The 27,961-nt window shown below is 53.7% G+C and overlaps 10 protein-coding genes across 10 annotated transcripts; 7 read left to right on the top strand and 3 right to left on the bottom strand.

The window, feature by feature from the left end:
- Window positions 1–612: 612 nt before the first annotated feature.
- On the bottom strand, window positions 613–4,955 carry CLUP02_12385 (translation initiation factor eIF3 subunit; the record flags this gene model as incomplete). The annotated part of the gene is made up of 16 exons (XM_049291349.1): window positions 613–787; window positions 834–917; window positions 1,213–1,380; window positions 1,459–2,144; window positions 2,208–2,308; window positions 2,401–2,427; window positions 2,487–2,895; window positions 2,952–3,036; window positions 3,261–3,392; window positions 3,484–3,509; window positions 3,564–3,599; window positions 3,719–4,378; window positions 4,429–4,470; window positions 4,531–4,559; window positions 4,627–4,817; window positions 4,888–4,955. 16 exons carry the CDS (start codon window positions 4,953–4,955, stop codon window positions 613–615), a joined length of 2,919 nt encoding a protein of 972 aa, XP_049148494.1.
- Window positions 4,956–7,056: 2,101 nt separating this feature from the next.
- CLUP02_12384 (alternative oxidase) lies at window positions 7,057–8,484 on the top strand (the record flags this gene model as incomplete). Its single annotated transcript, XM_049291348.1, has 4 exons — window positions 7,057–7,097; window positions 7,172–7,758; window positions 7,828–8,253; window positions 8,339–8,484. 4 exons carry the CDS (start codon window positions 7,057–7,059, stop codon window positions 8,482–8,484), a joined length of 1,200 nt encoding a protein of 399 aa, XP_049148493.1.
- A 5,538-nt stretch (window positions 8,485–14,022) lies between these two features.
- CLUP02_12383 (uncharacterized protein) lies at window positions 14,023–14,301 on the top strand (the record flags this gene model as incomplete). The annotated part of the gene is made up of 1 exon (XM_049291347.1): window positions 14,023–14,301. A coding segment is annotated over one exon (279 nt), but the record flags the coding sequence as incomplete, so codon positions are not given.
- A 219-nt stretch (window positions 14,302–14,520) lies between these two features.
- Window positions 14,521–16,639, top strand: CLUP02_12382 (uncharacterized protein; the record flags this gene model as incomplete). The annotated part of the gene is made up of 2 exons (XM_049291346.1): window positions 14,521–15,631; window positions 15,687–16,639. 2 exons carry the CDS (start codon window positions 14,521–14,523, stop codon window positions 16,637–16,639), a joined length of 2,064 nt encoding a protein of 687 aa, XP_049148491.1.
- A 1,157-nt stretch (window positions 16,640–17,796) lies between these two features.
- Window positions 17,797–19,430, top strand: CLUP02_12381 (zinc-binding dehydrogenase; the record flags this gene model as incomplete). Its single annotated transcript, XM_049291345.1, has 6 exons — window positions 17,797–17,810; window positions 17,925–17,938; window positions 18,010–18,319; window positions 18,409–18,538; window positions 18,632–19,091; window positions 19,228–19,430. 6 exons carry the CDS (start codon window positions 17,797–17,799, stop codon window positions 19,428–19,430), a joined length of 1,131 nt encoding a protein of 376 aa, XP_049148490.1.
- A 306-nt stretch (window positions 19,431–19,736) lies between these two features.
- Window positions 19,737–20,294, bottom strand: CLUP02_12380 (uncharacterized protein; the record flags this gene model as incomplete). Its single annotated transcript, XM_049291344.1, has 1 exon — window positions 19,737–20,294. The coding sequence occupies one exon, from the start codon at window positions 20,292–20,294 to the stop codon at window positions 19,737–19,739; it is 558 nt and encodes a 185-aa protein (XP_049148489.1).
- Window positions 20,295–21,699: 1,405 nt separating this feature from the next.
- Window positions 21,700–22,455, top strand: CLUP02_12379 (uncharacterized protein; the record flags this gene model as incomplete). The annotated part of the gene is made up of 3 exons (XM_049291343.1): window positions 21,700–22,044; window positions 22,111–22,278; window positions 22,330–22,455. 3 exons carry the CDS (start codon window positions 21,700–21,702, stop codon window positions 22,453–22,455), a joined length of 639 nt encoding a protein of 212 aa, XP_049148488.1.
- Window positions 22,456–22,707: 252 nt separating this feature from the next.
- On the bottom strand, window positions 22,708–24,181 carry CLUP02_12378 (uncharacterized protein; the record flags this gene model as incomplete). Its single annotated transcript, XM_049291342.1, has 8 exons — window positions 22,708–22,770; window positions 22,829–22,985; window positions 23,054–23,271; window positions 23,337–23,424; window positions 23,482–23,701; window positions 23,779–23,899; window positions 23,966–24,095; window positions 24,165–24,181. 8 exons carry the CDS (start codon window positions 24,179–24,181, stop codon window positions 22,708–22,710), a joined length of 1,014 nt encoding a protein of 337 aa, XP_049148487.1.
- Window positions 24,182–24,448: 267 nt separating this feature from the next.
- Window positions 24,449–25,027, top strand: CLUP02_12377 (uncharacterized protein; the record flags this gene model as incomplete). The annotated part of the gene is made up of 4 exons (XM_049291341.1): window positions 24,449–24,546; window positions 24,655–24,718; window positions 24,753–24,845; window positions 24,902–25,027. 4 exons carry the CDS (start codon window positions 24,449–24,451, stop codon window positions 25,025–25,027), a joined length of 381 nt encoding a protein of 126 aa, XP_049148486.1.
- A 2,310-nt stretch (window positions 25,028–27,337) lies between these two features.
- Window positions 27,338–27,938, top strand: CLUP02_12376 (uncharacterized protein; the record flags this gene model as incomplete). Its single annotated transcript, XM_049291340.1, has 2 exons — window positions 27,338–27,398; window positions 27,673–27,938. Coding segments are annotated over 2 exons (327 nt in total), but the record flags the coding sequence as incomplete, so codon positions are not given.
- Window positions 27,939–27,961: the final 23 nt, after the last annotated feature.

The raw sequence follows: 27,961 nt of genomic DNA, 5'->3' as shown, positions 1-27,961 counted from the left end.
TCATGTACATATACAAAGGGCAAACATTTCTGCATAGGAGGAAAGAAGGGGTATTGGGTTCCATCAAACCACTCAATTCTTTTTCTTTTTTTTTCTCTGGGATTATTCTCTAGGAGACGAGGCGTTTTACACGGCGAACATGAGGTATACGGGGAAGAGCAAACAACAAAATAATTGATACCCCTTTTTTGACAATGTACGTTTGACCAAAGACGCGTCGCTCGTGATGTTGACATGTTGGACACAGTCGCATTTCGACGCTGTGAGTCACTCGGAAGATAGCTTCAAGGCATGAACATCATTCGCTGGCAGCATGACGCGCGCCGCATGAATATCAAACTCGCGTACCGTCAAGGATCCCGGACGACGCTTGTCGCAACCACAAACATACACTGCACTTCTCCACAAAGCTTTCCCCCGCGGACCCTTGTTGTCGGCTGCATGAAGCTGTGCAGCTAGCTGCAGGACTGCTCCCCCTTCTATGGGTGGTCTACGGAAATACCTGGATTTGGAAACCCATAGGTCTCGGGATATCTTGTCTCTCGGGCTTCGATGGAAGAGAAGAAGGAATGACGAGATGAAAGCGGGCGGCTGCTTTAGTCCGAGTGAGACTCAACTACTGGAATACCATGATTCCTTCAAAGTAAGCTGGGGGTGCTGTTGCTCTTTGAGACCTAAATGGTGAATGGAGGGTGGGGTTTGGTGGCTGTTCAGTTGCCCGTAGGCGACAAGGCCTTTACGGAATATAGCAGATTTGATAGGTGGATAGTTGGTTGAGAAAGCAATTCTGTACAAGCAGGACATCTCTTAACGGAGAGTGACCAATTACTTACGCGTAATGTTTGGGGATAGCTCCATAGAGATGACATATATCCTTGGAGACGTAGAGACAGAGGTACTCCAGCCTATCGTACCATCTAGTTTTCCAGACGTATGGCACAGGCACGACACAAGTTTACTCGAATGATTCGATTCTATCATGTTTTAACGCTGTCCACAACTACCTTTTGTAGGGAGCTTCTTTGATATCATGCGCGAAATGCACTGGGCCCTTCGCCCTCTAGACCGTGAATGCTTTTTTCCCCATGATCAGCGTCATTCCTGCTTTGAGGCGACGCCACTTCCGATGCCATCTCTCGCAGTCTAAACCAGATGGCCTTCCCGGCAGTCCCAGTAGCCCACGAGCCCTCATCATGCCGAACCCCCATCTACATCGTGACGCAGCCGGGGTCCGCGACAGCAACACTTGCGCTCTGAATCCAAGTTGCTGTGGCAAGCTTCGGTACGAAGCCGCGCCAGATCCGTTGGCACGGAGCAGACTCGCTGAGATGCAACGGGCTGAGCTCTGGGCGCGGGAGAATAATGCAACCCTGCCTTTTGCTTCACATAAAGTCATCACTAAGAAGAGCGAAGGGTCAGTATCTCATGGCAGACAGCAGTCTTGAGAGATCGACTTACTCTCCGAAACCATCATCCTCGTAGGTCTCGGTGTCAGCTGCGGGAGCACGGCTGACGACGGCGGAGACCTTGGTCTTGGCCGCCTTGCTCTTCTTGTTGCCGCCCTGAGCAGCCTTCTCCTCCTTCATCTTCTCGTTACCAAGGGCAGTGAGAGTGCTGGCAATCTTCTTAATCTGGTCGCTGGGCAGATCCTTGGCGAGGGCCTTGGAGAACTCCTGAAGGAAGAGGCCGTAGTGAGCCTTGCGGGCGTTGTTGGCGAGAATCGGGGTCAGCGTGGTGCGGAGGTGCTCAAACTGGGTCTTGGTAACGGGGTTGAAGAGCGGCATAGAGGCAATGTTGGCAGTCTTGGTAGGGTCGTTGGGATCAATCTGGACAGCAGAGCCGGCGAGGACAGCCTTGCGACCGGCCGGGACTCCGATATCACCGAAGAGATCCTCGGCGTGCTTCAGGTCGGACTCCTTCTCGGTGCGGCGGAGGCGCTCACGACGCTCAGCCTCGGTCTCCTCCTCGCCAGAGTCGTCGGCATCGAGGCGGGCACGCTCCTCTTTCAGTTGAGCGATGCGCTCGGCCTTGGTCTTCTTGTTCTTCTTAGCCTCCTCGAGAGCCTTGGCCTTTGCTTCCTCGGCCTTCTTAGCCTTTTCGCGCTCTACCTCGGAGTCTTCGGCGGCATCCCAGGAATCGAGAACCTTTATGGAAAGAGTTAGTGTACGAGCGGCGACGCGGTTGGTCTTGTAGCTTCGTTAACGTACGTCATCCTCATCCTCCTCGTCTTCAAACTTGCGGCGGATAGGAACAGCACCGCCGATAGGGGAAGCGGGGCCGGAGCTCTCCTCTTCGCTGCTCTCTTCGTCTAGGTGAGGAACAGGGAAGTTAGTAGAGTCCTAAATGGATAGCAAGTATGTCGTTTGGGGAGAAGAGAGGCGGCAGTTGCGCTGGCCAGACTGGACAGATCATCGCGACATTTTGCCTCTCACGATTATTTGTGTGCGTGTGTGGTGCGGTACAGTGCGGGACAAGGCATAACTCACCCCACTTCTTAGGAGGCATGATGTCAGATTTGAGATGTTGAACGCGGGGCCAAAGGGTAAAGATGCAAGAATCTAGAGCGCGGCGAGACGACGGCTTAAGGAATCTTTCCGGAGATGTTGGTATCGGAAAAGAAGTTTTTGGACAGAGTTTGGGGAGTGGGAGGTCCGTCCGGTCTGGCTGAAGTCGGGAAGGAAACAAGTTGTGGAAAACAAGGGGGCTCTGTGGTTGGGCAGGAACTTGGGAAGAGACCGTCAGAGGAGAGCCCGAGGAAGGGAAAACCCAGCCCAGCCAGGCCGAAGGTGGCAGCGGCAGCACGGCCAGTAGCGGGGGGAGTGCGCTGGAGCTTCGAATTCCAGTCCACTTACATTCACTCATGGACGCATGCCAAACGGAAGAAAGGCTCTGGCGCTTGCACTCATCTCATCACAGGAGACGTCTCTTCTGCAGGCCTTCTTATTTAAGACATTCAGTGAGGTGTTTATGCCGCTTTGGATATGATGTGTACGGGCAGGCGGATGACCCTCTGCCCTTTCACTAAGGTACGTCTTTCTAGTAGTGAATGAGGAAACCTAACTGTACGCAATCTTGTCTACCCTAGTAGTGAATCTAGATACTGCGATTAAGCTGAAGATGAGCAATAGCGCAGCTCTTTAACAAAAGCGCCCAACGAGACAACGTTGGCGTTGCGCATTCTGGTTAATTACTTTGGAAACGGCAGGCGGGGTTCTTCTTGAACGTCGTGGAGGGGTTAGATCTTTTTTTTTCCCCCTAACCCCTGGCATGTGGTGGTTGAAAGCACAACCCCGCCATCACCCTGGTTCATTTTTTGCTGAGGTAACGGAGGAAGCTTCGCCATCAATACACTTTCACGGAGTCTCATTTTTGGCCTCATTGGCCTCAGTGGACTAGCTGCCACATCAAGTCAAATTCCACTCACACCAACGTCATGCCTCTCGCAAAGATTACGCCTAGTCATTCAGGGAAGGAAGGCCTCACGAAGGACTCGTGGACATCCCGCGCTTCTATGCAGTGAGTCACCAAAATGACCCCGCGCCTGCTCTGTTTGGCTCGCGCACAGCCACACGGTCACTTTGCAAAGGAAGGCGCCACTTCTACCACAAGGCACGATCAGTTTGGTGTGCTCCCCATCTGATGCCCAATTCTCAGCTCTTAGAATTTCTATTACACTGTGATATGATTAGATAGTCAACAACTCCAAGATCAACAGCACAAATTCCACCCCTATCATGGTCGCATTGTCCGTGATGGAATCCGAAATAGGATATTGCGCCTGTTGACCCGTCCGAATCCCGAGTACGTTCTGTTCCATGGCCTGGCTGGCAACCTTGATTGCCATCACACATATCAACATCACCCAGTACAGAATGTTGAAACCCTTGACAGTCCATCGCCACCGCGTGTCGCCCCTGTAGACATGCAGACCGCCAAGCCATGAAGTTGTAGTCGTCGACGCAGCAGCAACGTGGAGGACCAGAGCGGCGAGTATGCCAACGTATGTGAAAGGAAGGAGACCAATCCCGAGCTGGGCGACGATGAGACGGGCAATCTCAAGTGATGCCATGGCCAGCATGGCTACTATGAGTATGTAATAGATGACGCTGGCAATCTTGACGGCCACCGAGGTCGATTTGGTTGCTGGCGGCACCGATGTTGACGCTGATGTTGACACCGCGACTTTGCCTCCTGCCGTGGGTGCCCCAGCCGTGTGTGACGGCACGGCTGAAGCTGAAGCCGAAGCTCGCAGTAAGCGCAAACATAGAGGGATACCAATCAATAGAATGATGAGATAAAGCCAGGTCGCCAAGGGGACAACCACGACATCAGCGAAACATGTTGTTGGCAGATGGCTGAAGAGAAATGATTTCGGGCCCTGGAGATGATGATATTCTGGTCAGCATCCTGGGATAACAATCCACTTACCAAAGATTGTCCACCAGCAATCATGGTGTATAAGAGTGTAAACTTACGAAGCCTTCAGGTCGATGTTCACAGAGCATCGTGAGAGGTCGTCTCGGTATGTACCTTGGTATTCAGGGCAGGCAGGTCGATCCCTGCGTGTGGGTCGTGCAGAAGGCAACCCCTGCGGCATTCACCAGAAGCCATTCGAAAGGAAGGAACCTGGAGGCTGGTGGCTGATACCTGCCTGGAAAACGGGACCCCAAGGCACCCAGGGCAACCAATTCAGGTACGTACCGTTTACTGATTGCGGGCCCACCTCGCCCACCTCGCAAAATCTATAAGAAGGCCGCCTCCCACCACCGGTCTTACCTGGTTCTCTTCTCTTTCTCTTTTTCATCTGAGTGCAAGGGCTTTACGCGTATCAGTGAGGATTCGTCCGAGATCGTGTTTTTGCTAGTTGAAAACTATAACTATGACCACTCCTGGTTGGCTTCGGCCGGCCAGGGAATTTTTGAACCCCAACTCTCATCTTGAAGAAGATTTTTCATTTTGCTTTCATTGCTTGCGGTCCCTAGCGGATCGTGGTGAAGAAGGCCAGCCACCAATTGAATGTATCAAATGTCATGACGACGATTCATCTGGACAAATGAATCGATGAAAATATATCAAATACTGACAGCTGGTCCAGCACAAGGGCAACATTGATGCCTGTTCATCGTAGGTATTGCATTTGTACACCAAGTGTATCGTTGGACAGTGAAAAATCTGCGCAGGCACGACAGTAGAAGGGGTTGCGAACGCAAGGTGGAGCCTCGTAAGGCATAACAAATCGTCCACCATGAATAGCCTCAGGTACTGCCGGCATTATTATTGTCGTCGAGGTCATGGCTCGCTTCCCCTAGCGTTCCGGATGTTGCTCCCCGCCAGCAGAGCCGCCTTCTCCCGATGTCCGCCTATTGACTCGAAAACAACCTCAAACTGCGCCAGCGTGACCAGCAGAAAAATCCTTCACCTGATAGGCCCCTCAGGTATCTACGCTGCCGCGCCTTACATTACCTTATTTGGGCATTTGGCAGAACCCACGAGCGGATTTCCGATGGATCCTTCTCAGTCTCTGATCCATCAAATGAGTCAATTCATCGATCCCAATTCATGACACGCAAAACATTACTAAGAACCCAGATATTTCGTCCCCGTTGCGAGGATTTCCGTATCAAGGGCGGGTAACTTTCATCTTGGACTTGAAGCAACGCTACCCAAATAGGAAGCCGTTACGACCTACATGGCATGGCCTTGGACCTCCGGTGAGAAATATCGGAGTCGGGGGTCGGGGTCGGGGTCGGGTGACAAGTTTCCGCCCTGCTCCCCGGAGCATGTCGTAGATTGCTGTGCTTGTGCCAGCTTGCCAGGGACCAAACAACACGGGATTTGAAAGTTTGGTCTGGCAGAGTGGCGCTCCGGCCTCCTCGGGCTCTAGAGCTTGTCAAGTGGAGATGAAGGGCGATCTTCAATCGCCGTTCAACTCTAGAACCCCTCCAATGAGCAAGATATCGACAGGTTTTCCTCTCTTTCATGACTCGAGGATTCTGTATAGTCCCTCTATGACAGTTCAGTCGTACATGCGGACGTTTAGGGCGTATCTTTGGATATGCAAGTGGCATGGCAGAAAGTCGGTATATCGACGGACTTCAGCTCCGTCATTGCACAAGATACCACTGCAGCTGCAAGCAATAGTAAGCAAACATCAAAATACGACCCTCTGTATTACGACGGCTGGTTTCTGACTGGTAAAAGAGACAACAACAAAAGTTCACGAGTCGACGGGAAAGGGCAGAAAGCTGACAGTATCCCATCCAATCACAGCCCCACGAAAATGGAGCGGAACGAAATCTGTAGCTGAGCCATGTCTGTGTGCGCCCCGTGTACTGCGCACGTCGAGCATTTGGAACAAAAAAATACTCACATCCCGATGCGACCCGACATGGACGCCGCCAATCTGGTCCAGCTGACTTGACAACATTTCCACACTTCCTCCTCCGTACGGCCTAGTCGGTTCCGCTACGCCCTACGGCGCACTGGCATCCCTGTCTCCGCGGCCTTTGCAAATCCAATCTGCATTGCTTTACCGACGCCCGCGCCTGCGCCCCCACTAAGACGGCGTTCCCATCTGTATCCGTAACATCGGGACCGCAAGACGTCAGACAAGAGAATGCGGAACCAGAAAGGCTAATTGACTTTTTTCCTTCTCTCGCTTTTGCACTGCCGTTTACTTGCTGTACCTCAGCGTACCTATCGTCGGCGGCGTACTCTCGGCGACTTTTCTGTGACTACCAACGCATGGGTCACAAGTCTCCCTGAGGCTCTTACATCAGGTTCCTTTCTCTCTATTCCATGGGGGCTTGTGTTACCCGATCCCTCTTCGTCGAGGACCCCCTTCCATTCCTATTCTTCCTCGTCGGCTTGGGTAATCACATCCTCGCCGACAATTCAGATTTGGATACCCTGACCATGGCTCATGCCGTTGTGTAATGTCTGCCATCTGACAGGTTTTGCTTGCTGCTCCCCTTCCCACACCCTACCCCCACACCCACACACACACACACTCATCGCCGTATCAATAACGACCATGTATAACCACCACCCCTCCAAATGGTATATAAGACTCTGGGCCGTGAGCCGTTCCTCAGGCCGTACGACTCTCGTTCCATCATCACCAGTATCCAAGTACATTCTTGACATCACCATATCCTGACATCACTCTTAGAGTTGGTCACTCGGCTCACACACACAACACCCCGACTTACACCAAAACAATCTACATCGCCACACCTTTCCCAATGCTATCATCAAGAGCATCAACCAGACTCTGCGCGCCGAAACAAGCAGCCCACCTCGTCCGGGCCGCTGCGACGCTCCACAACACCACCACCACCACAACCTCCTTCGCCGGCCTCCGCATCACCGCCGCCTCGTCCCAGCAACACCAGCAACATGTGACCCCCAGCACCAGCCGATCCTTCTCCACGACGCGGGCGACGCAGCTCCGCGACTTCTTCCCGGCCAAGGAGACGGAACACATCCGCCTCACGGCGCCGGCGTGGCCGCACCCGGGGTACACGGAGCAGCAGATGCACGACATCGTCCCGGACCACCGCGCGCCGCGCACCGTCGGCGACTGGGCGGCGTGGAAGTTTGTGCGGGTCGCGCGGTGGTTCATGGACCGCGCCACGGGGTTGGGTTCAGAGCAGCAGGTCGACAAGAAGAACCCCACCACGTCGCTGGTGGCCGACAAGCCGCTTACCGAGGCGCAGTGGCTGGTGAGGTTCATCTTTCTGGAGAGTATTGCCGGAGGTGAGTCCCCTTTTTCTTTTTCTCTGTAGGCGTAGAGAGGTACGAGACTGACTGGCAACTGTAAAACAGTCCCGGGCATGGTCGCCGGCATGCTCCGCCACCTCGGCAGCCTGCGCCGCATGAAGCGCGACAACGGCTGGATCGAGACGCTCCTCGAGGAGAGCTTCAACGAGCGCATGCACCTCCTGACGTTCATGAAGATGTCGGAGCCGGGCTGGTTCATGAAGGTCATGATCCTCGGCGCCCAGGGCGTCTTCTTCAACGGCATGTTCCTGTCGTACCTCGTCTCCCCCAAAATCTCCCACCGCTTCGTCGGGTACCTCGAGGAGGAGGCCGTGCACACGTACACGCGGTGCCTCTACGAGATCGACCAGGGCCTGCTGCCCAAGTGGTCCGATCCGAACTTCGTGATCCCCGATATCGCCGTGCAGTATTGGAAGATTCCCGAGGGCCAGAGGACGATGAAGGATTTGATCTTGTACATCAGGGCTGATGGTGCGTACCTTCTTACCTCATCTCTCCTCCTGAAGACGGGGAGGAGGAAGAAGATGAATGATGTTGGGCTGACACAAACTTGCAGAGGCCGTTCACAGAGGCGTAAACCATACCCTCAGCAACCTCAACCAGAAGGAGGACCCGAACCCGTTCGTCAGCGAGTATAAAGACGGCGAGAAGCCCAACGCCGCGCTGAGAGCACAGGGGTTCGAGCGTAACGAGGTCATTTAAACGACTTTTGGGGGTTTCGATTACTTACGACCGCCCGCGAGATATCAGCCGTCACAGTTTCTGCTGTACGACCGTGTTCATGGCTTTCTCGGGCTACGAAACGTCCATCTTTACAGAACCACGACATCTTTTCCTTGCGTTTGCTAAAGAAGAAGACGAAATAGGGAGGCCAGAGAAGGCAAGGAAGAGAAAGAGGAAAGAATAAGACTTGTAAGAAAAGAAGAAGACTGATGATACCACTAGAACAGGGAGACTGGCCGGCGTTTTACGGAGTTTGCTATTACTTGAGAGACGGACAGGACCCTACTCATTGTACACTAGAGGGAAAAGGGATCACATCGGCCTTTGGGGTTCAGTGGAACTTTTTGAGATTTCCAACTTATTTTTTTGTCTTCACATTTTCTTTGTTTCGAGGGGGAAAACTCATAGACAGACTTCATGTAAGAAGGAATTGCAAATTAAGCCTTGCCAAACACATTTTGCCCCAAAACTCAAGGGGCGTCGACCGGCATTTGAAGTCCGAGTACCGACCCAACGGAGAGATTGAATATCGGAAAGACGGGGTCCTTTGACGGATTCAGATTGATGCCGCGATAGAGAAATAGTCTCAAATGGCATTAGGAAAATTTCCAATTTCCCATTTGCAAGTTGGCGTAATTGCCCAAGTAGCAGCTGATGTGAAGACCTGCCATTGCGAGCATCTCGTTACACTAGTGGGGAACTCAGTATGCCGGTTTCTTCTCCAGAATGATCGACGAAGCACTGCCACTCAAGGGGGTAGGTAAGAAAGATCTCTGGCGGGGGGCTGTGGCATTGCCTTCTCGTCTGCTTGGGATGAACGACGTCTCATCGGATGAAAAAAAAAAAGAGCCAAAACAAAAATCTAATATGGCTGCCTAGAGTTGAAGGTCTGGGCATGGCGTGATCTCCAAAACTCCAGTCTTCAGCCACCAGCTCAGTGCTGACAAAGAGTTCCAATTCAAAAATCTGGTTTCCTTGGCCCCGTCACGTTTTTGGCGATAAGTTACACTGCCATATCTCCGGGGGAGGTGACAACGCCTAGGGCGACGCGACGACTGTCATCACGGGTTGGTGTTTGTTGGACACATGCCAGGTACCAACCGTGCGGTCCGGTTCGTATTCCGAAAGGCATTTCTAAAATTGGACATGAGCAGCCAGCACAGCTCCCCGCCTTGAGCTTTCGAGAGAAGGGCCCGCTCCGGCATGGCATGGGTCCCGAGCTTCGCGCGGTGTGTGGAGAAATCGAAGGGTTCCAAAACTTCCAAAGGTCGAGTCCCTCGCTTCGATCACGGCCTTGGATTGCCGGATGGACCTGAAACGGGGCACCTTTTCTCGAATAAGCTTCTTCCTGCCGCGCGGTGGATTTGCAAAGAACCATATGCTTGATGTCATTATTCATATCGGAGTGGGCATGCCCGCATGGCCTGGCACGCCTGGCATTTTGGGGGCCAAGGGGCCACGAAGCCGGCGTGGCTGTGTCGGGCGCGATTCCGCGTCTTGCAGCAACGCTAGATTTGCGACGGGGCCGTCATTGGCCCGTTGAGCAGGGAAACATCGTGGACCGTAGGCATTTGAGAAAGTTTGGGGAATGGAAAGCCATCCGGTAAAGACACTTGATCTCATAGTGGTTCATATCGTCGAACAAGACCGTTGGTGCTGGTTGTGATATGGCGATGGGGTCCTTGTTTCACGCGGGACTGCGCCTCATTGCAGAAGACCCATCCAAGACCTCATGGAACGAGAAACGCCTGCATCGAGCTTAAGTTGGTTAGAGGGACTACGAGACAATCGAAGCAAGTAGCCCGGCCCCAAGATGTTTGGTGGTAGCTCATATGATTTGTGACACGAATGAATATTGGAGGGGTCAGCTTCATGGCAAATCTGGCGGCACAACTTGTGCCTTGCACCAAGGGACGGGACGATGAGACTCGTACCTGAAGATGATGACGCTAACTTCTACTGTGAGTTGTAAATCATTATTGTATGGTGGCAGCAACCTATGTTTGCACAGCGTGATCGATGAGTATGGCGGACTCGGCATCTACTGTCTAGTGCGATTGGACGTCGTTTGTGGCAGTGCTGATGACATTTAGTCTATCCGTCTGAATATTTGATCAAAATACGTAGTCAGTCATATGCTTTGTTAGACTCGAGCCACATTCGATCTGTATCTGGGAGGAATGCATGTGCCGGCCTTGCAGAGAGATGTATGTAGAGGGGTGCACAAGGGTGGATTGAACATTGCTGTGTTCGCTCACTGACGAATAGGCGATCCGGCAGAGCAAGTAGCTGTGATGAGCGTCAGCATCAGCTCGCGATGCTTGGAATCCGGATTGCTTATTCGGGGGAAACGAGGTTGGATCCAACTCGCGTGCCCACCCGCGAGACATTGGCACGTTGGCGAGCTGACGGCAGCTCTTAGTGGTGCCAGTGTTTGATGAAGTCGGCATTTGCCTGTCCGCTCTCATCTCATGTCTGATGCTCATTGCTGCTCCATGTAGGCTGCTCCATCTGATGTCCGCGTCGATGTCGGTAAAGGAGGATCGTCAGCGTAGAGCGGCATGGGAGGTAGACCGTATGTTGGCGGGTCCAGGGCCAACGCTCATGTTGATTGGTGACGGTGCGTGATAGTGTCTACATCGTGCATCTAGCAGAGCTCCATTGAGTATCAGGTTGTCTAATGAGCTGGATGTTGGAATTGAAAAGTGGGTGGATGGGACCTGTCAATCAGCGCCTGACAGACCGACAGCTAAGGCAGTCTGGACCAGGGCGAGAATAACAACGACAACGATGACGACGGCGAGGGCGCAGGGATCACCAGTGACAGGTGACGGGACTCTTGAAGCCGCTGATGCGGTAGGGGAGTGGAAGTGCGTCGGTGTGTCGAGACATGAGACTCTAGACTCTAAACTCTAGAGCCAAACCCATAGTGCTAGAATCCCCTATGCCGTGGCATCGGTGTGAGTGGTGTAGTATACTTTGCAGAGTGTAAATGGCTGGCATGCGATGGCATGATCAAGATGCCTCTTTCGATGCTGACTGGTTGGAAGCATGTGTAGGAGAAAGAATAGATGCCAAGGCTAGGCGAGGAATAGTGTAATTTCAAATTATTGGGCCAATGTCAAGCAGTAGGAAGCCAGTGGATGGCCACGGACCGGAAACAAGAAACCCACTCAAGGCAGATTCGAGAAGCAAGAACGCCTAACCCAACACTTGCAGTCACAAGTACGGAGTACATACACAGTAATCCTTGGAGGGGGTTTGGGGCCTTGGGCCACCCCCCTGTGCCCTTATGCCCCTGTGATGGAGGTACTCTCAGCCAGTCCTACTGCGAAGAGGTACTTTCAACTGAGTGAACGGAAACGCAAACTATTAACACACCGGGACCTGGGACAGCTGGAACAGGGAACCAGATGACAGCCAAGTCTGGTAACTTGCAATCAGCTTATTGATGGGGAGGGAGAAAGACAGAGTGGGAGACAGTGTAAGTCAAGCTAGAGTCAGACAGATGGACAGGAAATTTTGGTGGAAATGTCAAGTGCTCGAGGTAAAGTGCCTTTCAGAGGCTAACACTTTTTAGCATCTGCTTAGGGGTGATTCCGAGTCTAGAGTCTGTCTTACATGTAAGCAGGCAGACCCAAGACAAGAATAGACATCTATTTACCCCATTTGGGGGAGAAGACGCTTTGTACTATGAGGAGCATCGTCAAGTTGTAGAGAATTATTGTCCGATGAGATGATGGTGGACCAAGAAGGGATGGATGCTATGCGATGCTGGATCGGATGTTGGAATTTGGATGCCCAGTCCTGTCAGGATAGGAAGCAAATGTCCGCCGAGATGACGGCTGAGCTCCCCTCACCAGTACTAGCACCAGTGACAATGACAGTCTCATCAGATTTCGAGTCGTCGGGGTGCATTATCTGGATAGACTGGATTGTGCGTGTTCGAAACAAGACCCCTATCTACCCCTCCGACCGGCCGTTTCCCGCCCGTTTCTTTGACCTCTGACCATCATGCACTAGCAAAGCAAGGTTTCTGCAAAAGGGCCCTCTTCTTGCTGCCTAGATGTTTTATTAGTCGGCATGCCTGGGTCCACGATGCTAACAATGTCCATGTCGAGACTCCCAGCACGAGCTTATTACAATTTACCTGCCAGTATCGAATCCCATCCATCCAAGGCCCTCCCTTGCGTTACTACTACCACAACAGTGTTTGAGTCTTGCTGGCACGGCTGGACTGGTTGTTGGCGCCCTCCGTATGGACGGGAGACCCAGAGAGGAGGGAGGACCTTGCTTCTAAAGATTATCTGCGCATCAAACCGTCTTTTGCTTTTCGCATCTGAGCATTCGCATTCTCGTCTCGTCGCATGTATCACAAGCAAACAAGCAAGCAAACACGCACATGCACGCACCGAGCCCGTCCTCAACAGTCATCAGCAGCATCTGTCAAAGGCTGGCCAGCGGACCTAGCTCCAAGCTACACCCCAAAGTAACGGTTTGGACCTTCTGAGCTTTGGACACGGAGCAACGTCCTTCATTGCTGCTGATTACTTTACCTTGGTAAGGTGGCAAGCAAAGGGGCAACTTATCGTCTGACTGAGTCTGACTGAGAGCTCTGAGGAGCTACGATAGACGCTGACCTGTATCCGTACCCGTACAGCCAACTAGTCGTCTAGATCCCTGCAGCGCAAAGAGAGGAAGAAGATATTTTTGGATTTTACCTGTCGGCTGGTAGCATACCATCGTGCTGGATCGCGGTCTGCTCCACGTCTTTGCACGCGCGGCCAACGTACACTTCAACCAGAAAGCGACGAAAGACTGACAAGTACGTACGAGAGGTCCCTTGGTAGGTAGCTCCCATCAGAGAAGCAGCTGTTACTGCTCTGTACCCGGGAAACACAAGCCCGGCACCCCAGCGTGGAAGTGACAGCACCAGCACCTTAGATGTAAGGTACTGCGTACACTCCAAGCGCGGATCAGAGCAAGCAGCAAGTGGAAAGCACCAACAATCCATCACCTAAGCGCATGCCAATCCGAGTCGGAGCGCGCCGTTGCAGAGCACACACGCAGAGGTACCTCGACCTGACCCAACGTTGGGACTCTCAAGTCCGGAATACTTTGTTCCGGCACGCATCTCAGGCACAACTCCAGGTACAATCCCACCTCGTGGTACCACCTTTCCACCAAATCAAAGACACCGGCCGAAAGATCCATCCTCAAACGTGCACAGCCTTGTGGGAACCAGCCAGATTGGGCCGCTCGGGTGGGTCCTAGCCAGCCAACCAGGTCGCCCGTCAACCACCTCACCCTGCACCTCACACCTCGCTGTCCCACCGTCACCGTCCACACTCCCCTCCCCTCCCCTCTCCTTCCCACTCAAGGTACGGACAGGCTCCCGAGTCCCAAGTCCCAAGTCCCAAGTCTCTCTCCTCCTTCGGATCCCAAGTCCTACCTACTACGCTCCTATTACCTACCCTCCCTCAGACCCCAATTCCACACACCGTGGGCCTGCCCTGGTGCCGGGTCTCTCAGTCCGGTCCCCTCCTGTCCTCGCTTCCCCATCTCAACTCCTTCTTCGCACACTGTGGCACATTACCACTCAATCTCCCGCCGCGCTACGGTATTCTCTCCCTCTCTCTCCAACGCCCCCAAAACGTCGCCAAACCCTCTTCACTTCCAGTCACCACCTTCATCCGTCTCCGGCGTCGCTACTTGACCCTCTACTCATCGCTGTCACTCAGTTACACTCATCCACACAAACTATCATTGCGCAAACCTGTTCGCGACAGCGAATAACATCTCGTCGTCCGCGACTGTACCCCCGCCGCCTCCAGTTTGTGTGCCGTCAGCTCGCGCGTCAGCACAGCCCCAGGGCGGTGCGGTGCCTGAAAGGCTGACTTGTGAACTGCCTCGCCCCGATTCTAAAGACAGCAACACACAACACACATACTCCCGCAATCGCATCCACGTACACACGACATCCCTCCATCCCGAGTACCGACATCCATTTACATCATGGATCAACAAGGCCAGCGCGGTCGCTCACCGTCTGCGGGGCATCAACAGCCTCATATAAGACATCCTTCGCATTCTCCGTCTCCGAATCCCTTCCAGCCCAATACCGAAGCATCAATTGGTCTCGGTCTCGGCTTGGATCAATCTGCAACTCAAGCCTTCAACGGAGCCGCCTCCGCCGACTTCTCCAGCTTTAATAACACAAACAATTTCCTCAACGGCCAGCAACCCAACCAGCAGTCTTACAACCAGCCCGGAGCTGCCTTTGCGAACCAGAACCAAGCCGGCTTCCTCGACCCCAACAGCTTCCCCTCCGGCGACTTCGCCCTGTTTCCCAACGCCGGCCAGAACGACCAGCAGTTTACCACCGGTGTCTTCGACCAGAGCCTCAACCCCGGTGACATGAACAACATGGCTATGCCCCAGAGCCACCACTCTCCTACACCTCCCCACCTCCTCAACCCGGACCCCCACCAGACTCCCTCCGCACACCAGTCCCCGGCCTTCAACCAGCACCAGTTCTCTTCGCCGCCCTCGGGCGCGGGTCACTCCAGACATGCCTCCCTTGGTCCCGAGGCCGCTCTCCTGCCGAACCAACTGAATGAATGGAGCCAGCCTCAGTTTCGAGGCCACCGGAGATCCCCGTCCGAGTACTCGGACGTCTCTTCCGCTGCACCGTCTCCGAACTTGGTGAGCGCCGATAGCTTTGATGGAATCGACCAGAGTCATTCGCCCATGCAGCGACCCCAAGATGCCGGTCTCTACCAGCAGATTCAGGGTTTCGACAACTTCACGATCTCGGACCCCGCCCTGGGCAGTCCTAACCTTCAAGGGCGAAGCCCCTCCCATAGCCCGGCCATCTCGCCGCGCATCCTCCCTCAGTCGATGCCCGAGCTGAACCAACCAACCAACTTTGGCCTGCAAGCACAGAATGCCGGCTTCGTCAGTGGTACTGGCTACACCGGGCAAGAAGCGTTCCCGACTCTGCAACAGCCGGAGATGCCCCAGGCACCGGCCATCAACATCGAGTTCGCGCCCACGGCAAGACAAAACAACTTCGAACAGCCCAAGAACCAGATGGATCAAGATTCCCTCACGCCGCCAGAGCGAGGTAAGGCACCGTGATGGTATCAAAGTTGACACGTCGGGACTAACAGTACCAATAGGCCGCCCGCGATCCAGACCCCGCGCAGTGACAGATCCCTTCAATAGCTCCGGAGGAGGTATGGTGCGGCAAACCTCTGCCGGCAGCTTGTCGCCTCATCTAGGATCTGATCTTTCCGGCCGAGACTCATCACGATCGCTCTCCCCGCTCGATCGGGGAGCTGTAAGCCCTAGTCGCAGACGACAATCTACCTCGGCCGTGCCAAACAACGTCATCGCGCTTAGACTGGCGGATCCTGAATATCAAAATGCCCAGGACAACGGAAACTCGAAACGTGTTCAGAAGCACCCGGCAACATTCCAGTGCACCCTATGCCCCAAGCGCTTCACTAGAGCCTACAACCTCCGGTCTCACTTGCGAACGCATACAGATGAGCGTCCCTTCGTCTGCACAGTTTGTGGCAAGGCGTTCGCGAGACAGCACGACCGCAAGAGACACGAGGGTCTGCATTCTGGAGAAAAGAAGTTTGTATGCAAGGGAGACCTCAAGGCTGGTGGTCAGTGGGGCTGTGGTCGCAGGTTCGCGCGTGCCGACGCGCTTGGCCGACACTTCCGATCAGAGGCGGGTAGAATCTGCATTAAGCCCTTGTTGGACGAAGAAATGCTCGACCGACAGCGCGCGTGGCAAGAGCAGCGGATGCAGCAACAAAACATGCAAAATATGGCGGCCGGTATGGGCATGGAGCCAGGTTATCCGATGGATGCCGGTGGGCAGTACATGCTGCCGGCTGCTCTGTTGGCCCAGTACCCGGCGCTGGCCCAGATGAACTGGTCCGCGCAAGACGCGAGCAGCGGTCTCGAAGACGACATATCGGGCCGTTCGTCATTCGATGCCAGTGACTACGAAGGCGACGACGGTGGGTATGTCAGTGGACCGGGTACAGGTTTCGGAGAGGGCGGCATGGGTCAAAATTTTGGTGAAGTCGGATATGCCAGTGATTATGGTGGTCGGTAACAGGGTGATTCAAGTTCACTTGCCATTTTCTTTGTTTTTATGTCTTCTTTGCGGCCAATTGCCTGCGACACGGTTTATTCTTCACTTATTTTCTGGGGATGTGGCGCTTCATGAACAAGCGGATGTACGGGAACAGCGTTAGCAGCGCCCTCAGAGGGCGTTGCGCGGATGGTCTGGTTACAGGATTTAGAACGCGTTGTTATAGATACCATTATGACGAAACCTTTTTTACATTTATACATGCTGGCGCCAATACCCTCATCTGACGAAAGCAAGTGCAGCATGGGATTGTGCCCCTCCGAGGGGCGATAACTGGATGGAGGGGTGATTATCGGCGATAAGATTGTTGTCACTGCATCGCGGGGTCGGCTGTGGCGTACCCCTCACTCTGACTTGACCGCCAAACAATAGTACGTATTGCCACGGAGGCTGGCATTCCCAAGGTGGTGGATAGATCGCAGAAAGCATCCGGTTCCAATGGATGCGATGGATCGTATCCGGCGCCGGAATCTGATAAGAGTGAGCACCCGGGGGTTACCGTCGTTCGTTGTCCGCAAGGTAAAGTACCTATGTAAGCAGCACAGGGCACCGTCACTCCGCGGCGCCGAGAAAGAGGAGACCTACGGATACCTACGGACGGCCCAAGCTCCGGGCCTCGAATTTCTAGCAACAAGTCCGGGGTATTACATAGCTTTCCCAAGTCGCCGCGGGCTCTTCGGCTTCCCACCACCCACCAGCCAACCACCTTTAGGAAATTGAGACTCGGGAACAGGAAACATCCGCGATTTACCAAGAAAGAAAGATCTGGGTGCATCGCGCGCCCGCGTTACCAAGAACAGTGTCTGTTCCGCGGGTTACTTACTTTGAGTACCTATGCTGAGAAGTGCGGGGCAGAAGGCAAAAATCGATGATGCCGGTGGGAATAACACACACGTACATCTCGAGCTAGTGTGGATAACATGGTTCCCCATTCACCACCGCATTGGCTTGGCTGGGACATGGACCCCTACCTTTACGTTGCTGTCTTGGTCTCCTTGACAGACCTTGGGTAGCTACGCAAGCATTTGTAAGCTGGAGGGGAGGCCCGGCTTGACGATGGGCAAGGAGGGGTCATCGGTATCGGGGCAGAGGAGCTTTTTTCCCCCCTGACGACGCAAATGCCGACTGGATTGTTACTTAATGGGGCTTGTTGATCTAGAGCTTTTGCAATTGAATTGGGTTTTTGGATACCAAACTAGATACCCCCTCCAAATAACAACACTTTACAACTTTCACACCCATACAGCTATCAACACAGAGGTAAGTAGGCAGCGATTCGCTTTCCACACAACACTTTGGCAGAGACCAATACTGACGCATCAGCGCTCCAGATACCTACCTGCCCAGACGACACACGCACACAATGGCGACGAACCAAGCAGTAAAGACAATCGAAGCGGGCGTCGCAAAGGTAGTCGACGCCCCGGTCCCCGCCCTCCCGGCCGACGACTACATCCTCGTCAAGACGACGGCCGTGGCGATCAACCCGACGGATTGGAAGCACGTCGACCTCGCCGACAAGGCGGCCTGCGTCGGCATCTGGGTCGGGTGCGACTATGCCGGTGTCGTCGAGGAGGTGGGCAAGGGCGTGACGAAGGACTTCAAGAAGGGGGATCGGATCTGCGGGCCTGTGAATGGATCGTGAGTTTTTTTTTTTGCTCTCGGCCTGGCTTTCCTTGAAAGAAAGGGAGGGAGAGAGACGGAGGGAGGCTGACGTTGGAGTGCCACAGCAACGCTCTGAGAGAGATTGACGGTGCGTTCGCAAAGTACATCGCCGTCAAGGGCGACGTGCAGATCAAGACGCCGGACAACATCTCGGACGAAGAGGCCGCGACGCTCGGCATCGCCGTCACCACAGTCGTATGTCCACTTCATCTACACTCCCCTCCCATTACAGCCAACTTCTTCTTCTTCTTGGACAACCTTTGCTAACTGCACCAAAACACAAAACAGGGCCAGGGCCTCTACCAAGGCCTCAACCTCCCCCTCCCGACCTCACCCACGACCGCCACGCCGGCCCCCGCGATCCTCATCTACGGCGGCAGCACGGCGATGGGCATCTCGGGCATCCAGTACGCCAAGCTCTCCGGCTACCGCGTCCTCGCCACCTCGTCCCCCCGCAACTTTGACTACCTCAGGTCGCTCGGCGCCGACCAGGTCTACGATTACAGGTCGCCCACCGTCTCCGAGGATATCCGCGAGGCGACCGACGACGGGCTCACGCTGGCGTGGGATTGCCAGTCGACCAACGAGAGCGTCGCCTTGGTGGCCAAGGCTCTGAGCAGCACAAAGGGAGGTGTCATTGGGACGCTGCTGCCTGTTGATAAAAAGGTCGTCAAGGAGGTGAATGACAAGGTGGAGGTGAAGATGAGTTTGTATTATACTGTTTTCGGGGAGGAGTTTGGATACTTTGGTGAGGCTTCCCCCCTTTTTTTTTTTTTGGTTCCCCCTCTGTTTTCCTGTTATCTGGGCCCTGTGTCGCGGGGCATCTCATCTTCCTTCTCTTCTGATTGTTCCCCCCAAAGACTAACGGCACCGTCATCTCACAGGCAAGAGGGACCCCGTACCGGAAAACTACGAATTCGGCAAAAAGTTTTGGGAAATCAGCCGCGGGTTGCTGGCCGAGGGCAAGCTGAAGCCCATCCGCGTCGTCAAGAACCAAGGGGGCAGCGGCCTCGAGGGCGTCGTCGTCGGGTTGAAGGAGTTGAAGGAGGGCAAGGTCAGCGCCGGCAAGCTCGTCTACACCATTTGAGAACTCGAGTAGCGATGTTCCCCTGTTCTTGTGTAGATGAAGATTTTCGGTATCAAACTCAGTCTGCGTAGACGGTGACCATGATGAGAAAAACATTACGTATATTTCTCAAACAGTACTGCCTCCCTTGAGCCTTCTCCTGGAAATCGCCTGGGACCATCTTCCTATGCCCTGCTTCTCCTGCTGAAAAGCGAACTCGCAACAAATCATGTGGTATCTAAAAGCACTTCCTTACCCAAATTAACGCCAGACCCTCCCCATCCTCCTCGCCGTCTTTTCCAATATCAGAGACGGGTGGGGCCCCAACTACATCTTGGCCCTCCCAACCTTTTGCGCAACCTCATCAAGCACCTTCTGCACCATATCACGATGCGCCCCCTCCATCTGCCCCTTGACAAGCGACATCAGCATCCGGCTCGTCTCAACCCTCGTCGTCTCGACGAGATCGTAGTCTCCCTGCACATACCCTTCCAGTTTCCCGCCATGCTCTCCGGGCCACCGCTCCTCCGGCCTCGGCACGACGAGCCACTCGGACCAGACCCGCACCCCGCCGGGGGCCTCGGCGCGGGACCGCAGGCCGTTGGGGATATTCTGCAGCACGGCGGGGAAACTGATTTCTTTTTTGACGCCCGGGACCACCGTGACTTTTTCGTAGACCTTGTAGCAGGCGAGGCGGGAGCCGTCTTCGAGGAAGTGGGCGTCGGAGACGACGCTCGCGAGAGGGACGGGGACCTTTTCGTAGCGGGTTACGAGGGGTTGGTGGCGGATCACGGGGGATTGGGATTGCAGGGTTTCGATTACGGCTTCGGGGGGGAGGATGCTGGGGAGGGGGATGCGGATCGTGAGGCTGTGCTGGGCTGGCATCTCTCCTCTTTTCTTTGTTGTAAATGATCTGGTGTTGGCGTCGTGGGTTCGGAGGTCCCGTTGGTTTGGTGGTGGTGGCGGTGGTACACACCCCGGATGTCGATGACGATGACGATGGCGGGGCCGGAGCCGTATGCGACTGGTGGTTCTCTTCTAGAGGTAACTTCGTTGAACAGCTCCGTAGAACAACGGGAGCTGGTGAACCGTCGTCTGGACGGTATTGAAGAAATATCCGAGGTGGTGACAGCAATAGGAAAAGTTGCACAAAGTGGCAATGTCGTCTGTCGTGCGCCCCAAAAAGACCGATATCTCAGCCAGCTTGCTTCCCTGTCTGGTTCAAGATCAGCGGGGATTGGGGTCTTGGGTCCGCGTCTTCTTTCTTTGTCTCGAGGACGTGGGCGGAGGAGGAGGAGATAAACCTTGTCCTCTATAATGAACCACGTTTCCTTCCGAGGAACAGTCAATAGAGAGGAGAGGTAAGGTAAGGATTCAAGGGATAGATGATTAGTCGTGTAAAAGGTATGGAAGGGGGCGCGAGCGGCCAGGACGTCTTTTGTTTCGTCTGATGGTCTGTTCCCACACGGGGTGGGCGGTTGGTTGTCCCGACTTTCCCACCACGGACATGGACAGTCAGGAGGGAAAAGAGGGATGGATGGATGGTTGGATGGATGCACTAGCATCTGATGCCGAAGTTTTGTCCGTGTGTGGACTTTTGAGAAAGGCTGAAGCAAACAGGCAAACAAACTCCTCCAAAGAGGAAACGACGTCACCCGAAGGATTGGAACCACTGGGGAGCTTAGCAAACACGGGTGACAACCTTGCCGAGTCTAGCGAGTTAGTGCAGGGAATAGTAGTATAGCACAGCTCAGAAATGCTCCAAGGATCGGCTGGTAACGGGCCTATTGGCCAGCAGAGAGGTTCGCGTGAGATTTTGAGGCTTGTCTGAGCCTGCTGACGGTCGTAGCAAATGGTCAGGTAAGCATAACTATCCGTATCCGTAGTCGTAGCTGGACAGCGTAGACAAGGAGCCAACTCTTTTAGGGCTGGATTGTTTTTTTCTTTCTTTTCTGCTGCGGTTTTGATACCAATGGCACTCCGATGTTGAAGGATGGGAGAAGCTGAAACGAGTGGTGATACTATTATTAACCCCTGGCGAAGGAGCCACTGCCTCGGACTGAGTTGCTTGTATCCTTACGTCTGTGAGAGCTCCAGTTGAGGCGCGATCCCCTGGACCCTGAATACCTCGGATAAGCCTTCGGCGACTGTGGCTGATGCTCCATGAGCACCGATAACTCTCCGAATGTGGGGCGGCGCATTGGCCTCATCACAATGAGGTTGATCGTCTGCAACTTGCAAGCGCAATCGCAAACGTAGGGTGATCAGAAATCACCCAGAAGAACTCATCATGCCTAACTATGATGAGTTTGTGATGGAACCCTTCTACTTTCCTGAGTTTCTTCAGGCTGACGACCAAGATGAGGTCGCCGAAAATCGAGGCGCTTACCGCAATACGACAAATTGGTGTCTATTTGGTGAGATCGTGAGAATCGAGCTCTTTACCCGCGTAGTCCTCTTCTGCCGCGACAAACGCGACTTTGCGTTCCTCGTCGCTTTCTATCCAGATGGAAATGCGCAGGTCGATCCTCGCCCATACAAGATTGGGCATACTGTTGCAGTCTTGAATACCACTACCAAGAGATTCTTGGATGGAAGGGAGGGAGTTCGCGTGGAGAAGCTGGAAACTTGTCGGGTCAGTCCTGCTTTCTCACTCATCATCTCAACCAATGATGGCTTATTGACGAACATGGTACCTTAGGCCTTTCCCTTGAAACTGGCAGACCTTTACCAGATGAACACAGAGCTTGTCAAGTACACTGGAGGAATTGACGAGCAAAGTGGCACTCGGCCGTGTCAGGCCTGTGGCAAGGAAGCACAGGAGCGCAAGAAGTGTGGCGGCTGTGGTTACTACTACTATTGTGATACGGTACGTTACTGTCGACGTGCGATTTTGAACGTAAATGCTGACGAGCTGCAGGCGTGCCAAAAGAAGGCCTGGGAGGGCAAGAACCACAAGAAGGGATGCAAGGTCCTCAAGAATCCCAATATGAGAATGCTGCTGAATCTCAAAGCCGCCACCCAAGCTCTCCGATTCACAGATTGATCTCGAAGTGGGAGTCTAGGGTAGGGCAAAAAGGGACCGTCAACCTCATCCTCGTTGATTGCAACTGAGGCGATTCCCCGACAGGTGCCGAATGGTCCTCTTCCCTAGGGTACGATTTCCTTTGGTTGCCTCTGAGTCAACGTCACGCGACCTTAGACATGGCCGAAGAAGTACATGCGGCCTTATCGAGCTTCCATGGGTAGCTATTGATGCAGGTTCTCGGCTTCGCTTGATCGAGTTGCACCCGAGGGCTTATCTGTAGTTGATGCTCTGATGAATGCTGGTATGGCCAAAGACAAACAATTGAGCGTGAACCTAGAAAGTGTTTTGCCAACGAGACTCGTCAAGCAAAGTAATGATTTCATGGCATTACGTTGAAAAGGCATATCGCACCGCAAGCGCAATTCAATTCAGCCGATGACTCAATAGCCATCACCGAGAAAGACAAATTGCCTCCTGGGAATCGCACTCCAAGTCTTGATTCCGAAAACGTTGACAGGGTTCTAAAGCAGAACGAGTTGAATCTGCAGCTAACCAAGTCAGTAATATTGCATTCTGCTGCGCTGTCTTCTCCATTGACCCATAGTTTCAACCTGACCAAAGACCATGGATGACGGCCGTCGTCGCGGTGGCCAACTGTGGCCAGCTCAGGTCTGACCGCCAGAAGAAGCCGCGAGATGCTCGTAGTCCGTCCGAAAGGAATTGGTCTACACCGTCTGACACCTGCGTGTCAATTAATCGATGCTGCAGAATAAGCCGGCAGGCAGGTTGTGAGGGAGAGGCAGTATTTTTGTTGTTTAATGCCTGACGCCGTTCCTCAAGAAGTCTCCATTGTGCTTTAGTATCGTGACACAAGCGCATTATTTCCTCTGGGTCTCTACCTGAGTTACGCCAGGTAACCCAAACTGACACATTCCTTGTTTAGTGTTGAGGCTGTCTTGCTCGCCTTGGACTCTTCTGTCATTGAGACTGACAACGAAGACAGACGATGGAAATCTGCGGCATCCCGAAAGGTCCAGAGCCTACGGGTAGCCGTAGAGATGATAATTCAGCGTGGCTGGTTGGTGCGAAGTTCGCTCAGAGGTGGGTTGAGAAGTTGAAGCGGTGAGGGAGCCGCCATACCGCTTTTGGCGACACTCGTGGGATGAGTGGATAGAGATGCGCCATGCGATGATGGAGGTGGGACGCGTGTAGACGAAATGATCCAGTAGACAGATGAAGTCGCATCTCCTCAGACAGGGCCAGACTTGGGATGTGCATGAAGGGCATGTTAGCTCCCGATGCGCAGTGCAGCGCCGCAGGCCAGTGACCCTGCGAGCACACCCGTCGAGATGCAAGCTGCTGTCGGCCCTGGCGCTGGTTCGACGATGACTGGACGCTCATCGGCCATCGTACAGATGGCAGATGGGGGTCCTCGTGTATTTGAAAGGTACGAATACCAGGCCTAGGAGAGGTCATTCCATGCTAACAGGCGCATGGCTGCCCAGCCGGTAATGTATCGATACCTCACGGCCTGGTGCTTCGCTGCATCGATGCTAGAGCGTAGCAGGCTGGCCGAGCCGTTGTCCGCATGGCAACGCAACGTCTCGTTGACTGAAGGCGGCTTCTCCCTTTTCTTCCTTGACTTTGGGTTCGTCCCGCTTCCGTCACGACGGTCCTAAGTCTAGACGGGAGGGAAGGGTCTGAATGTGGTAAGTTGGCGTAGGAACCGAATGATGATGGACATGGTGACATGGTGTTGCCGCTTTTTCTTCTCTCCCCCGCGAGCTTGATGCGCCTGCATTCCATGCGTTGCCATTCAGATGCAGATGCGTAGGCCGCGCCTGCCTGTCATCAATAAATTCAATGGCATGGCTGCACGCCCTCTCTTCGATGCCCAATCCCGTTTGCCGCAGGCCGTGGGAAATGGGTAAGGGAGTCGAGTCTCAATAGTCCCCTTGCTTGGCGGGGTTGGTGTTAATTTGAAGGTACATGGGTAACCGCGGACGAGTGGATGGAGGACCATGTACCTCCGCGATTGAGCGGTTTAGGCGATGAACCTCCGACCATCATCCAGGCCGTATGGATGCGAGAATTCGAGCAAGAAGCAAGGTAGACTGGTGCAGAGAGAGGCAAATCCGAGGAAAGACGAGGGAGCCCGGGTCTTACCGGATAAGGGCTTTTCTGACGGGAATTGTGATAGACAGGGATATTGAGCAGTTCAAGACTTTGCGTATTGGTTGTGATAGTCAAGCTGAAAGAGATTTTCCTATGCGTTGGGGCGGTGGGTGGTGTTGAAGTTGTGTGGTTGACAGCAGCGCGTCATCATGAATAACATGGAAGACCGCAGCTTCGAGAAGGAAACTAGCATGTGGCAGCAGCGAAGACCCAAGCGGGAAAGGCTGGTGGTGGTGAGTTTTCCGTAGCAGGGAATAGGGATCAAGAGAGCCAACGCAGGTATGTGTAGGGTCCTTGGATCCTGCTAGTCAAGGAACCCGAGTCCAGAAAGAGTTGTTTAATACCTACTACCAAGATATTTTGTCAATCTCGAGACCACCGGTCAGGTATTATTATTGCCTTATTCCAGCGCTAGAAAGGTGCTTGCTCCATAGATACCTTGGATACTTGCGCTTGCCTGTGCTAAGATTGGGATGCAATTCTACGGAGACACACCGAAAAAGCCAAGAGCTCTTACTCTTACTACAGTAGATAAGTAGGTACCTTGGAGAAAGAGGCAGAGTGACGGCATCAGGAAGGGAAGGCAGTAATAGCCTGTTAGGTAAGGTAAGGGAAGGAAGTAGAAGGTATCGATGTATCCCACGTGAGAACGCAGCTGGTGGCGGCAAGGGCGTTTTGCCTCAGAGCCGGTGCCTTTTCTACGGTTACCTTATGGAATACTGTGTAGGTACCTACGGTTCTTCCCCCCTCATTATCCAAATCCCTTCCTTGGGTATCCGTACCTTACTTTTCAATCTTTGTCCGCCCCGGTTCCGCTGCTTGTTCAACGTGGAACGGAAACGATACCTACACACCTGATATCCAGGACCTGCTGACCTCGTGGTTACCTAAACATTCTAGAGTCCGCCCTCGTGGCTCCCGCAGCGCGTACTAAGACTAAGAGTCCATGTACTCCGTCAGAGTGTGCTGCCCAAATGCCCACTCGAAGCGGACGGCATCCTGGAGAAATGGCATCACCTGGGCGGCAGGCTGAAGAGGAGGGAGGGGCTAAGGTGGTGTGAATTGAGTCAAACGACTCCGGCGTGCAGGGGGTGCCATCTTTCTGAGTCTCGAGACACTTGATATCACACTAACTCGGCCAATGAAGCGCCGAGGCCGCCCTTCTTAACCGACCACCCTGCCAGGGATCACCACCTTTTTGCAGACCTCCAGAGTGAGGTACTTTGAACTTGTACTGTCACAGTCTGCTTAGTGCGTGGGTTGCTGCGCTTTTGCCGTGGCACCTCCTCCCCCTTCTGGGCTAAGCACCCAAGGTACCCATCATGGGCCATGCCGTTGCTCGGGATCTATCGCCATGTACATCACACATACACGTACACGAACACACGCACACACACACACACACACATACGGTCCACGGAGCGGGCCAGGGGAAGAAAAGGCGGCGAGCAAATGGGGGCGGGAACAGCGACAGCACCCAGACAGACGGAGGAGACGGAGGAGCAACCACGGGGAGACTGAGACTGGACGCGATGAAAGATGCGTGTGGATTGGTCCTGATAGGATGGTTTTGATGGATGATGGATGGGACATGGCTGGGCGGATGGATCGCATAGACTTGCATACAGCATCAATATCCATAATTATTCTTTCCGTCCTGCCTTACCTTTTACCTCGCTTTACCTTTACCTCACATAAGGCACGAAGTATGGAGTACTGACTCTGTCTCTCGCTGTCTGCAGACTCACCTTATTATTTTGCCCTTGTATTCCTCATTTGGATTGTTGACTCCCGTCTTGCATTAGTTCTTGTGTACACCTTTCCTGTATACAAGGCGGTCGCCGCCGCTCATGTTTCTCCCATCTGTTTCTGCTATTCTTGCGTCGTCCTCTGTTGCACGACAGGCCGAAACTTCTGACCAATTTCGCGGAAGAAGAGAGCAGAAGGACAAATCGCCCTCGGTGGAAGAAGGCGTACATCAAGGTAACATATTGTAAACTAATTGCAGAGTAGGCAAGCGGGCTATTCATTCACAACAAACACATCCCGTTCAGTCAATTCCCTCAACGTCTGGCTGGCCGGGCCCGGGCTCGACAATAGGACGACGGCGTCTTACTCACACCACCGTCCGAATCGCATCTCCGAACAAGTACGGAATACTTTTGCTCAGCTCACGAGTCGGACCCAAACAAAGCACGACCTCAAGGGCATCACCAATCCCAAGTGCAGGCTGTGGCCTACGCTGCCTTCCTCCTGCAAGATATCTGGCGGTCTGCAACCACATCCATCCACCTATTCGCCTTCGCCGTGACGATCTAGCGTCAACGCGCCGACCCATTGGCTCCCTGTGAAGGAAGTGGCTTGTAAGAAATGATTTTTTTTTTGTAACTCTCCTCTCCTTTTTTGCCGGGTCACATCCAGCGCTCCTATTGCTCCTTTCTTGCATATGGCCAATTCAACCTCACCTCCTCCAGAGGGAGTCATCTTCTTAGAAAAAGGGGCGATAGGAACGGCTTGGAAGCCGTGGTTAAACACAATCAAGAAACTGGCGGGTTGACCTCTCTCTCTCTCTCTAAGGACAGCTTCAATCCAAGTCTATTTCCCCGGCGATCAGACGCGACGGCGGCGACTTTCTCAAGCTGTAAGCCTGTGACACCAAGAGCTACATCCCTGCTATCGCTTCGACTTGGCCCGTTATCGTCCAATTCTCCGGCAATTCTGAGCAGGGGACCAGGAACATACCTGTAGCCAAAGGCGGGAGAAAAAAGAAGAACAAGAAGAGACAGGCGAGTGTATTTCCTCCTCCCTGCCCTGCCATATCTTATCCATCCGCTGGTCCCCTCTTCTTCCCTGCCCTCAATTCACCTTACCCTTCACCACCCCCAGATCCTAGGTCCCTTGCGCCGCCGCGTACCGCAAAAGTGCTCCGTCTCTTTTGCGGACACCCGAGCCGACCATCCCACCACCCAGCCTGCGCAGTTACATCTCCCACCATAGTAGCAGTCACTGGAGGTTTTTTCTTTTCTTTTCTTCCTTACTGACTTGCACCACCTGTCTCAGTTCGCCTCGGTCGTACGAATACACAGTCTGGAGATTTATATCTGCAGGCGAACTCCTGTCACGTCCTGTCCAACTCTCGTTTCATCGACCCGCCCCCTCCTCTCGCCAGCACGAACCCGCTTGCTTTCCCGCTACACTGCGTACAACGACTGCTACGATTACGACGACCACGACGAAAACCACGAGCTGTACACCGATATACCCTCTTCAGCTGTTTCGCTCCTCCGAACCGATTTAGCTTCCATGATTCTCACACCAAGCTGTAGCAACACGAGCTCAACTTCTCAAC

Source organism: Colletotrichum lupini, chromosome 6 (genome assembly GCF_023278565.1).
Source record: "Colletotrichum lupini chromosome 6, complete sequence".
NCBI lineage: Eukaryota > Fungi > Ascomycota > Sordariomycetes > Glomerellales > Glomerellaceae > Colletotrichum > Colletotrichum lupini.
Note: the sequence above shows the minus strand (reverse complement) of the source record. Positions and strands in the feature narration are given on the sequence as shown.